This window comes from Tachypleus tridentatus, chromosome 12 (assembly GCF_004210375.1).
Source record: "Tachypleus tridentatus isolate NWPU-2018 chromosome 12, ASM421037v1, whole genome shotgun sequence".
Classification (NCBI taxonomy): domain Eukaryota; kingdom Metazoa; phylum Arthropoda; class Merostomata; order Xiphosura; family Limulidae; genus Tachypleus; species Tachypleus tridentatus.
Window position 1 is genome coordinate 3933437 of NC_134836.1, and position 13727 is coordinate 3947163.

Here is a 13727-nt window from a genome sequence, read left to right on the forward strand (position 1 = left end):
TTTGTTGAATGCTAGCGATATATCCTCACTTTACGCTTTTGTACTGGTATTTTGCAATTTTCCAATTTTTCTGAAGCTAAGTACTACAATTTGTTTGTTTGTTTTGGAATTTCGCACAAAGCTACTCGAGGGCTATCTGTGCTAGCCGTCCCTAATTTAGCAGTGTAAGACTAGAGGGAAGGCAGCTAGTCATCACCACCCACCGACAACTCTTGGACTATTCTTTTACCAACGAATAGTGGGATTGACCGTCACACTATAACGCCCCCACGGCTGAAATTGCGAGCATGTTTGTGTGACGGGGATTCGAACCCGCGAACCTCAGATTACGAGCCGAGCGCCTTTACCACCTGGCCATTAAAGGGGGGAAAAGTGAAAAAGTAGCATAACGTCCAATGTCGTTATGAGTTGAAAAAGAAAAAAAATGTTCCTGCACATTCTCTTAAACTCGATGTTCACATGAAGAAAAGATTTAAACAAATTCTAGTACTATTGACTAGTCCCTCGCTGGTACAGCAGTAAGTCTACGGATTTACAGCGCTAAAATCAGGGGTTTAATTCACCTCGGTGGACTCAGCAGATAGGCCGATGTGGCTTTGTTATAAGAAAAACACACACACCCTACGCCAAAATTCCCTTATTTTCTGAATCTAAATAAACAGTTTTAATATTTTTATTTATTGAGTTTTCAATCTCATGAATGATATGCTGCTTCATAATTATTATTATTTTAATTGAAATATCATGTTTTGATAAAATACAACTTTGTTTGAATGCAAAATAAGAGATGAGATTTTCCACATATACGATCGTAGTTGCAATTAGTACTAAAATGAATAACCGTGCTACTTGAAATTGAACTAACTATGAGTATGTTACTTTGTAATCTCATGGTAAACATGATACTTTATGTTTTTATTGTGGATTTTTTTCTGGAACTGTTTCTTTTAATGCAGAGTGAAACTAGATTTATACATATATGATCACACTTGCAATTAAGGCTAAAATAGCTGTAATTTTCGCATGTTTAGTTCATCATTTTCTTATTTGATGCTTAAAGTTATCCAACCGCATTTTTCTAGTAGAAAACAGAAAATACTCTTAAGTGTATTTAAGTGTTTTAAATAAACTGCACTAGCTTAAGGACAACTAATTCATTTTACAGGAGTTTATCAGTTTTCATTCTTAGATAAAAAAAAAAACAAAAAAAAACTGGGTGAAAGCACTGTTATTGCTAATACGCTTATACTTCAGTAGCAATGCCTCCAAATAATTTTGTTCGTCCTCATAGAATTTGAACATACCTTCTTTAGTTTTTAGGCTTAAGAATAACAAGTGATTAGGGTGGCAGTAGAAACGTTATTAATATTGGATAACACGTCGATTTTGCAGAGTTTAATAATCTACATTTTCTTTTAAGAATGAGTATTTCAACTTTAAAAAATCAACCAGAAGGATTTTCTTCTACAGGTTAGTTTTATTTATTTACTAATTTAGGCTTAACTCCATCAACGTCGTAATATCATTAGGTACAGTTTTCGGAATCAGGGTCAAATTAACCTGCTCGCTGGCGGTAGTAGTATTGCTCGCATGTAGCAATAGTAGCCAATGAACTACATATTTCGATTTTTTAAATACATGTAGTAACTGATGTAATGTTGACTGTTTAGTCATGTACACTGTAAAGTCTAAATTCAACTTTTAATTCGATAATGTTTTAAATGTAAGTAACTTTAACATTTTTTTGCATTTTTATACATATTGTAGGAAAACTAAAGAAAATTTTCTAATACTTTAATCTATTAATTATATAATGCATAATAAGAATATAGTTACTATGGTAGCTGTTTATTGCTGTAGTAGTACTAGTGCTAGTAGTACTTTTGGAGTTTGGTCATGGGTTGTGTTTGTTGATAATAATGAATAATAGTGCACCATGTGGTTTCAGTACATAAAGTTAAAGAATAAATTGTGTTCCATGGTAGTACTATCATGATAAATGTTAAACTTGCGTTTTATTATTCTGTTGTTTTCAGAAGATAATGAATTCAGAGGTCTTTATCTTAGTGATTGTATAGCTAATCTTATAAACTCCAATAAAATAACCTCTTCTCTTCTTGTCATAAGAAAAGTTAAGAGATGCTAACCTATTCCCATAAGGTGATACTTTAATCTCCAGGTTTGTCTCAGTATCCCTTATCAGAACCATTTCTAGTAAGTCAGTTGGGGAGAATTAATTTTAAGATTTGGCAGTTGTAAATTGCAATTGCTTCTTATCTTTCTTTTTTATATGAGAAAATAATTCAGTGAAATATTAATGTATCCATATAAGAAAATCTCTCCATCAATGGATTCATCCCAGTAACCCTCCTATGAACCTTTCATTAATTCAATATCCTTTCTGAGATAAGGACATCAAAATTGTACACAGTATTCTGAGGTCTAAATAGTGATCAGTAGAAAGAATAAATTACTTTTTCTAACTTTTTAGTTTGCCTGTAATGGTATCTGAGGATTGTGGGTTCGAATCCTTGTCACACCAAACATGCTCACCTTTTCAGCTGTGGGGACATTATAAGGTGATGGTCAATCCCACTATTTGTTGGTAAAAGAATAACCCAACAGTTGGCAGTGGGTGGTGATGACTAGCTGCCTTCCCTCTAGTCTTACACTGCTAAATTAGGGTAAGCTAGTGCAGATAGCCCTGAAGTAGCCTTATGCAAAATTCAAAACAAACCAAACCCATATTGCTATCAACTGTTCTACTAGCAACAGAACATTGCTTCAGTGGCTTGAGTGGTGTATCCACCACTATTCAAAATACTTTTATGCATGCATGCTATTGAGTATGTTACTATGTTATATGTGATCTAGATTATTATAACATAAATGTGTTTTTTTGGAGTTGCTATAAATAAAAGTCATTATTCATATATTACCATAATTTTTCAAACATAATAGGTTCCCAAATATAATACACATACTCCAATCTTCACAAACAAAGAGAGGAATTTGTCTTATCACCATAAATAATATCCACCAAACTTTTACAATACTGTAGTGAAATTAACCCTTTAATGACAACAATCGTAATGTTTGTATGGTTTCTAATTATATGTTTACTGCAGTGCTTATTATCTTTCCAGTCATGGCCAGCAAGTAAATATTGTCAAAATGTTAAAAAATTTGAAAATTTTACTGAAAATGATTTGTAGTTTTGAATATGCAGCATGATGTAGTGAAAGCTAGTTTTATATTTCCAAACATTTTTAAGTATGTATGCAAGATGTTGTAAGTAAATCTTAAAAATCATAAGACTTAGTTTCTTGATCATTCTATTTGAAAAATCTTGTTTAAAGATCCTGAAAATGAATGAAAATGGGAGACATTCTCATTTATATCTTACTGTTGAAACACAACATTTCTGGTATGCATGCATTATCATTCACCACATGTCTAAAAGAATCTTGACTGGCTGTAAAAAAATAACATGTAGAGCCGTTAACGTATGTTATATGAACCCTAATTTCTGTATATATTTTTAATGAAAATATTATCCTAATCTAACTAATTGATTGATCCAAATCATTCTGTAGTATCTTAACATCCTCAAATGCACTAAAGATACCCAAGAGTTTAATATTCACAACTTTACCACTATATCCCTGTCAGCGTTATTAATGTAACTCAGATGCAGAAAAAGTCCAACAGTAAAATCTGAGGTATTCCACTAGTAACAAGTTTGATTTGACTATTAATAACTTTGTTTTCTCAACCATTTATTCTACACTACAATTTTGTTTAGTTTTTATTAACCTTCCTTGATGTGACTAAGATAATTTAGATATGTGGCACCTTATCAAAAACCTTTTGAAAATTAAAGTATGCTAAGTCAACCCTCCCTTTCTATCATGCAGGTAACATGTAGTATCCATGGAAAAGTTAACATTATTGAGGAATGAAACTGGTCTGATTTGAGAGATATTGATTTGTTTTTCACAAATGTACTTACTAAATAATTTTCACTCATGACGCATCATGCTTTAACCACCTGGCTATGCCAGACCTTTATCCAATGGTACAGACTGACTAGCAAAGATTGAATTTCGCTCTTGGAGCCATTATAAGTATATTGCAAAGATTCAAAGTGCAATTTAAATTAAAAAACATTTTTAAGGTCACAATAATAACAGGGCTAGTTGGTAGCGAGAAAAAAATTTTTTAGGCCTAGAGACATATGGTATCAAAACATGAATATCCTAAGAATTCCACATTTCATTTTAGCATCCAAAGGAAAATTCTGAGCGTTAATACACTGGGAGATCCAGTGTATTATACATATACTGTTCAGTTTGACTGGCCTTGTATAATAATTTTTTTATCTTCTATCATCTATTTGCCATACAATCCATTTAACTAGTCATTCTGTAACCCATTAGTATTGTTTTCTCAGCTAATCATTTGTTTGGCACCTTCAAATAATTTTGAAAATCTAGGTACAGAAATTTACACACTTTCCATAATCAAGAAAACAATTAACCTCGTCATGACTCAAGAAAATAATCAATTATTCAAAAGTAGTGTTTATGATTGTTACTAATTTTAATTATTCCAACCATCTATGTCTTACATAAGAATAATCAGGTAGTTAAATGTAATCAGTTAATGAGGCCAGTTATTAACTGATTATCAAATTTTTTTAGTTGCCTAAGGAAGATAATTTTGTAATAAGAAAAGCTGTTGAATGACATGTAAAAGAAGAATGATCTCCTTTTTTTGTTTTTTAACCATGAAAATAAATCCTGTGCAGCATAATGTACAAAAATGTTATGACATACTTGATTCTTCCATACCAGAAATTCTGATTTTACTCCTCGGTGTGGATTCTTGTACATGGTGAGGGGTCCTCCCAGGTAATGTTCTCTTCTTTCAGTTTACCTCCTCTGGGATCTAAACATCCACCCACATATTTGCTGTGTGTGGTGACCCGTGAAGAGGAGGAGAGGATCCTGATGGTTGAGGGGTCCAACCTTAACACACCACTTTGGCCTTGAATTCCTGTAGACGGCTGGCCCACTTGGACTAGAGTCAACCAAGTACCAGTGTTGGATGTTCTCGACAGGTGTTGTGATCATCGTATCTGATTCTAGTGTTTGGGTATAGTACTCACGAAACCTTGGTGTTGCTACAGTGTCCTTGTTTGGCATTGTAGTGCATCCCCTCATAGGGCTCCGTAGTGGGTGGGGTCAGTGGGCACCGAAATATTCTTTTTTTTATTATGGATCCTCCAAATAAAAACTTAAATAAAATAGTGAAAAAACAGTACATTGGTAAATGACCATGTCTTGAAGATTCTGAGCAGCAATCTTCAACATCTGTAACACCTGTACCTTGTTTTCTTATGCTACATTCTCTTTCAGACAAACCTTTAAGGCAGATGTCTTCCTTTTACATCCAGAAGGGACTAGAAGGACTTGCTTGCCCTCCAAAGTCACTAAAGAAACTTTGCTCTGATCGCATATTGGTGGAAATATCCACATCTCAACACAGTGAACTCCTTTTGCATTCAAAGGCAATTGGGGATATACCTATTGATGTTACGCCTCATGCTACTTTGAATTCATCACTAGGAGTTATTGTTGAGAAGAAGGAATTATGATGCTGAAATATGTCCCAATTTTAATATTTCCATCACCACATTCACCTGCCACCATCAAGGCAGGTTATCTTAATTGCAAGTTATGGCCATACATTCCGAACCCTATCAGATGTTTCCAAAAGTTGTACTCCGTGGCTGAATAAATCAAAATGAAGTTTTTGCTTAAATTTTTTCAAGGAAATCTATGACATGAACTGGGAAGCAGTAGATGAGTTGGCATGGAATAACCCACATACAAGTTGTCCTTGTCAGACACAGGTGCTAGTGGCATGGTTAAGTCCTCAGCTACTTTACTGAATGACTCTCCTATGAGAACTGCCTTCCCCATTGGAACTTTGGCTATTTTCCCTCTAAGTATTGTCTTTTGGTAGGTGTCACATTACTTACAGCATCTACTCACGTTTCCAATGACTCCCTACCAACAGAAGTTACTGGTGGTTCTGTCTGCCATTTGCTTTGTTCCTAGGTGTTTTCCCACAATTGATACACATGATCTTGAGATGTCCTACATAATATGGAGTATCAACCTTTATTTTTGCCATGAGAAACTTCCAGCGCATACAGGTGCACCTTACCTTCAGATAATAGGATACTAGACTGGTTCTCACTGATAAACAGTGCCAATAGTGATGGGAGCTTGTGACAAATATCAAATGATGCCAACAAACCTTAACATGCCAGTATATGAAGATTCTATGAGGCACTGATTGATCGTGCTTTCTTGTATTGAAAATTATGAGTAGTCATGATTTTCTTTCTTCTTGCAAGAGCATCTGTAGTGCTAATCACACTTTTCTTGTTTCTTGCCAGTAGTGTTTTTTTTTTTTTTGTAAATAGCTTCAGCTGTTTTGTGTTGAGATTTCTGCTGTTATTTGCTGGTGGTGAACTTGCACTCCTTTGCAATGTGTACCATTTTATAACAAACATAGCATCTCTTCTCCCTTCTGTTAACCTTCTGTGACCTTTAGTAAACTATTGCTTCAAGTCATTTATCACTGGCTTCAATCTTAACTTGATATTCTTGGACTTGCTCGTCATGCTACTTCGAAGGATTCCCTTATACTGTTCTGCCAGCATGATCATCTCCTCCACATATTTGGATGTTTTGATGTTCTCTCCTTTAAAAATACTGACATGTCAGTTGAACACGTGATCATAAACTAGTCTCTCAAAATTATTTTCAAATGTGGCCATGTCAGTACATCCAGAGAAATATTGCCAAAAACTGAAAAAAACACAGTTTCTCCAGTGTTACATTTGACTCCTCTAAACTTCAGATGAAAACCTTCATATTGTTTCAGTAAAGCCACTTATAACTTATCATAGTCCATACATATATGTACAGGCCTAATCCTGTGAGAAGTTAGCTGAGAGAAAGTGCCCAGTCAACTTTGTACCAGTTCTGACTTTGGGTGAATCTTTCATATATGTCCAGGAAAGCATCCATGCCATCTTTATGTTCATCAAATTTGAGCAGCTAGAGTATGCTAGCCCTGAGTGCATTGCCATCCTTGGGTCCTTGTTCCTTCTATTGGTTGAGTTTTGCAATGTCAAATTGTGTTCGTTTCTTTCTCTTTCTAGTCCATCTTCTCTCTGGTTTCCTTTTTAATTTTGTGTTTTTATTCTTTCTCTCTCTACTTCTAAGTCTTTCCTTTTTTTCGTTTTTTTATCTCTCTCAATTTATATTTCTTTTATTTTCAGCTTTTCCTTTCTCTCCTTTTCTTATTTATTATTTTCCCTCTTCCTTTGTCTACACTCCTCTCTCTCTCTCTCTCTAGTTCTTATTTAACAAATTTTTGTAGTTCACTGTCTTTTAACCCAAGATTAGATCTCCCTTCTACCCATTTATTAAAATCACCTGAAATGGTTGTTTAACGTAGTTGTAATCTTTACACTATTTTTGTTACTACTACAGCCTATTTACTTCCGCTGTCATTCACGTTTTTTCTATCACCGTTTACCACTTTATAATCCTGGCTGTGGCTCACTTATTGCCAGGAAACTTATCTTTTTATGTCGTATTTAGAAAGTCAAACTATGTACTGCGTGTGGTTGTTGGTCTAAAGTTTCTTCTGCAGTTGGTATATGTGAATGTGACTTATTACGGTAAATTAACAAAAATAAACGAACAGGATTCACTTCACTTGTTTTCAAAATAATATACAGTAAAACCTGTCTAAGCCGTAAACTTGTACGAGCCGGAAATATCAAAATTTTGCAGCATTATCGCAAGATTTATCTTATAAAAGGCTCTCTATATAGCGGAACCTGCGTAACGCGGACGGAGAACTATCTTTCACCTACCTCATCTATCAACAAGTAGGATTAGAACCTGAGTAAGGCGGAAAATGTTTTTGATTAAATATTAATTTCTTATTTAATTAATAATTTCTTTAAATATTAATAAATTATCGGACATTTTGTTACAGTAAGTATTAGTTAAATATATTCTGTTCTTTTTTCTTCCTTCATTATTCCGGAGGTTGCTATTCGTTAGAACGATTCACTGTACTTTTGGTCGCATTTGCTGATGGAAAACTATAAAAACCATTGTTATAAGGTAAAAGTAAAAATCCGTGCTGTTTCAAAAATTTAAAGAAAAATCAACTTCCTGTGGAATGGAAAGCGAATAATAAAGCGTGGATGACAAGTGCTATATTCGAGGACTTTTTGAACAAATTAAACAAAAGAATGGAACAAGAAAATAGGAGTATTCTACTTTTCCCAGATAATGAAACTTGTCACCCGAAAGTTCAACTTTCAGATGTTCGTTCAGTCTTTCTACCTCCATGTGCAACATCACTTCTACAGCCACTAGATAATGGAATTATACATTGTATAAGATTGAAATATAGAAAATTGATGCTTCAGCATATTCTTGCAAACATGGACGACTGTAAGAGAGCACCAGAAATGACCATGAAAATTGACATGTTAAATGCAATTGCATTTTTAAGTCATTCAATCAAATGCGTAATAAAGTACTTTCGAAACTGTGGATAATGGCGGAGATTGTGGAGAAGTTGTTTGTTATAACGATTCTAGTGAGATCCAAACTCTGAGAAGATTGATGCAGATAATTCTGTGAACATTGACAAGTGTTTTAACAGAAATTGATTTAAAAAATCTATAATAGAATCGCAAGATGGTAACAATGTGAGAGATCCAGAAGATGAACAAAATGGAAAAGATAGTGAGGAAATAGAAAATTCCTACTTCATCTCAAGTGTTAAGTTATATTAACGCTTGATAGCTGATAATTGTATGCAAATATGAAAAGGGAAAATGAACATGAAAAGGCCGTAGAATTGGCGTTCTCTTTTAACCGCATGAGAAAGCCCATTAAAAAACGAAACGGTTGAAATTGGACACTTTCTTCAAATAAAATTAAGATTTTGTGTACTTGTGTATATTTTGAAAGTCTGTTTTTGTTCTTATTCTAATAAATATAGCATAAACAGTATAATAACTTTATTCACAAACGTCTTACTTCCCTTGAGTCAAGCAAGTATAACGTTCCACTCAAAAATTGTATATAATTAAGGAAATGCATGTTCATTGTTTAAGCCGGAAATTTTACTCGGTCCCGTGCGAATCCGTCTTAGGTTTTACTGTATATATACTCTTCAAAACAAGAAACGCAAAAGGGATATTTTTTTATTTTAAAGAGAAATATATGTAATAACGTTTCAAGCTCAGAGTATGTGATGTTACACGTGTTAAGGCACTGATTGTCAGACCAAAATGACAATAAAAGTTGTGCACTTTGAAAACGGAGGAAAACATCAGATTTTTCGCCAAAACGCATGCGTGTCCAATAAATTTGTTTGAGAGATCTGCATGTTCTGCAAGTGCAACATGTGCAAAATCCCTATAAAAGTGACGGGTTCTCGGTTACCATAGCTCAGTGTTAAGCCACCGATACGCAATACAGTTACGCCAAGACTGACAGAAGCACAACGCAACAACGCCATTAGTGGCTTTGAAGCAGGCGAATCTCGATCAGATGTTGCCAGAGCTGTGAATGTCCACCCAAGCACCATCACAAGGCTATGGAATCGTCACCAACAACATGGATCAACTCGTGACCGTCCACGATCTGGCAGACCTCGTGTGACCACGCCCGCACAAGATCGCATCATCCGGTTACGTTACCTTCGGGATAGGACCACCACTGCGACGTCTACTGCCTCAACCATACCAGGGCTGCGTAGGATTTCCGATCAGACCGTACGCAACCGTCTACGAGATTCTTAGGCCCTATGTGCAACCCATCATGGTGAACGCCAACGACGTTTTTCAACATGACAACGCCCGTCCTCACACAAACCGACTCAACACTGTCTTCTTGAGACACCACAACATCAACGTTTTTTCCCTGGCCCTCCAGATCACCAGATTTAAACCCCATCGAACATCTTTGGGACGAGTTGGACCGACGTCTGCGACGGCGACAACCTCAACCGCAGACTTTACCTCAGCTTGCAGCAGATTTGCAGGCTGAGTGGACAGCCATTCCACAGGATGTGATTCGTCATCTCATCGCTTCCATGGGCAGGAGATGCCAAGCAGTTATTGATGCTCACGGGGGGGGCATACTCGTTATTGACGTTGAGTGACGTTAAACTTCACCTAGTGAGCGTGGACTTCGCCTTTGCAGACTTTGGATGTTCAGCAGTGAATGTGCAAAGTTTCACACATGTCATACAGAACTACCCGAAATAAACTTGTTAACAATTTGTCTCATATTTTGCCTTTTGCGTTTCGTTTTTTGAAGAGTATATATTCGGAACTAGTTTAATGTATGTACAATACATTCTTTCCATAGTAGGTGGTAATTGTAACGGATTTACTGTTATACATTTATTTCAATATCTAATTCAGTTTAATGCATGTAACATATATTGTTAAATGTGTGTTACTCGAGTCTCGCCTGTTCTCTAAATTTGTAGAAGATTCTCGAGGGTAAGAATCAACAGTAGATTAGGTGTGTATGTAATAATAGTGATTGACAATATTGTTGCCAAGTGAACTTTCGAGAACGTATCCTAAAAATATATAAATCGACGCGCCAAGAGATAAGAATATTGATTGGTCAGCTACAGTCAGTGTACTATAATCCTTGGAAGCTACAATTGTGATAAATGCTTATTAATTGGAAAAACTACAGATATTGGATCAAGAACGCTTATAGATTTCGAACGTCACGAACCGTTTAACTTCAGAAAATTAACTTTGAACGTTAGTATTTTTACAAGGACATTACATATCTATCTTCCTTTGTGAAAATTAAGCACGTAAACTGCATTAGGCCAAACAAGAATAGAGCTAGTTAGGATTTCCGTCATATGAAATATATCTGTGTGTCAACATAAAAGTAATTTGCGCCTCGTGAACCGTCGACAATGCATTCAGTTCCAGATCAGATAGAGGACTCAATATTAATTATAAGTTTTAAAACTTTTGCATATAAATTAGAATTAATTCGTTCCCTGTGAATCATCGATAAAATATTCAGTTTCAAACCAGATAGAAAACTCAATATAGTTTATAAGTTTTTAAAACTTTTATATATAAATCATTATTTGTAATAACCGTTATTATAAGTTGTATTGCTGTTTGCATGTTAAAATGTATTTGTGTTAAGAAAAAAATTGTGTATCAATCTTGTTTGCAAGTTAAATAAATTTGATACATACTGACATTCAATTAATTTTAAAATTCAAATTCTGGCGATTTAAAATCATAATATGTAACGTACGTTAATTGAATGTCAGTATGTATCAAAAGAACAGACGATTTTAGAAGTTTTGGATACGACCATGGTAACTCGACAATATCTACTGAGATTCTAAAATCGTCTTTTCTTTTGTCGTGTTTAGGCCTAACTCTAATAAACGTCTACTTTTGTCAAAGTCCACACAGGCAGGTTCAGTTGATTTGATAAAATAAACTATTCTTATCCTTTTCAACATTGTTTGTTTTACTCTAATATATATCAACCGTTGGGCGTATATTAATCGTTAGGGCTTCCTTCTCTGTGCGCTGTTTTCCGCTCATCTTATATTATTTATATGTTTATTACTAAATAGTCTGCTTGCTATATATCCTCTACATCAGTAAATTTCGTGGTGCGATGTTCTATAATTTATACATCAAGGAGTTATAAACACAATGTACGACTCTAACTGACCTACGAAACTAAAGTTGTGATAACATTTATTTTAAAATAATTGATTCAGACTGTCTTGTTATGAACAAAATTAAATAACCATAAATATTAACTCGCAAAATAAATAAATTATATTTACACTCAATATTTTATATCATGACAATGTCTGTTAAAGATGTAAACGACATATTTAACGAAACTGTGCAAGTTAGGTAAGGAAGATTGCAAAGAAAGTTTTTCAGCTGTTATTAGGAGGGAAAATTCCAAACTTGTAGATTTTTTCTGTTTCTAACATCCCGTATTTCAGAACATTGTCAAGTAGTAAAAGTTGATAAACAAAATAAAGCTTAAAAGGAATATATATATAGATAGATAAATGGTAAATTAAAAATTGTATTTCTGAAATATTTTGCCTCAAATAGATGCTATGTTTATTTATTAAACGTTCTTTCACAATTCATTATTTAAATATTAATTATAACTGCTAATAGATGGCGACTCAATTTTGCATTATGTGGACGTAAGGTACGGCGTTAGCAGTAATTATAAGGACTTAAAACTCCAAAATCAGGGGCAATTTTCCGTGGTATACAGAATGTAGATAAACCAATACGTGGCTTTGGGCTGAAGCAAACAAACAACTCACTCAATAGTCTTTATCTTCTTGATGACGAGATACCTACTTGAAATAAAAATACATCTCAGAACGACGGCTGGTATGGGTATAAACACTGTTACTAATAAAGCAGAGAATGACGTTTCAACCTTCGAAGGTCATCTAGGCCGTTCTGAGATGTATAGTCTTGTTTTTGTTTTATGGACAATTACACTATTTCCTAATATCTTACTGTCATTGATCTTACAATTTTTGTTCTTTGATAAAATTAAATCAGAACATTCTAATACATTTTGTTATTTAATTCTATTACGTTATATAAATGTTATGTTATATAAAAGAATTAATAATTCCTCACTGATTTTTCAAATATATTTGCTTGTTTATCCATTTTATCATAGATAAAAGAGGTCATTTATATAATTATTTTTATTTTTACTGTTTTTGGTAATAGTACATGGTTTGTAAATGATATGTGGTGTTTAGGCCAAGTGAAAAAATTAATAATTCCTCACTGATTTTTCAAATATATTTGCTTGTTTATCCATTTTATCATAGATAAAAGAGATCATTTATATAATTATTTTTATTTTTACTGTTTTTGGTAATAGTACATGGTTTGTAAATGATATGTGGTGTTTAGGCCAAGTGAAAAAATACAGGTTTAGTGTCCCCTTCCGCTTCCTTTTTGTAGCCGCCTCCCTCTACATTTTTTACGATTTCTTTCTTCTTGTTTTTAAGTTATTGTTTTTCGATTATACGAAAACTTCTGAATAAAAAATAAGGTAAATACTGTTGATTTATTTGCCCTTTTCCTATATTTGTCATAAATTCTCTTTTGTTTTGATGAAAAAATGAAATGAAGGCTCGTTTGACACGAACCTTCTGTCGACAAGGTTGTAAACTTTTTTAAAACCGGTGATTATTGTAAAAAACCTCATTCTTTCTTTTTCGAAAACTTCGGAAGATAAACTTTTTTTTTTTTTTACTTAGCCTTATAATGAAGAACGAGATTATTATATGTAGCCAAAGAAAAATAAATCCATAAAGAAATTTTCAATTTCACGAATCTTTTCCTGGAACTTATATTGAGTGTGTTATGTTTGCCGAGACGAGTTAGTTTATAAACTAACTGTATTTAACGTTGTTACTTAATAGTTTCTTGATATTGTATATCGTAAACAGTATTACACACATAGCACTTATCTGAACATTTTGGCAGTTCGTAAGTGTAGTATGATATGTTTGTCCGGTTACCTTGAGAGAGAGTGAGTTCATGG

General features: G+C 34.0%; 1 protein-coding gene across 2 annotated transcripts in view; it reads left to right on the top strand.

Moving 5' to 3' along the window:
• Positions 1-1250: 1250 nt before the first annotated feature.
• Positions 1251-13727, top strand: part of LOC143235437 (cytohesin-1-like) — an 80056-nt gene continuing 67579 nt past the window's right edge. The window contains exon 1 of one of the 2 annotated variants that reach the window (XM_076473591.1): positions 1251-1470. In XM_076473591.1, the coding sequence (XP_076329706.1) occupies positions 1422-1470 (49 nt within the window). In that variant the 5' untranslated portion in view covers positions 1251-1421. The remainder of the gene's footprint in view (positions 1471-13727) is intronic. The other variant, XM_076473598.1, reaches the window with a different exon arrangement.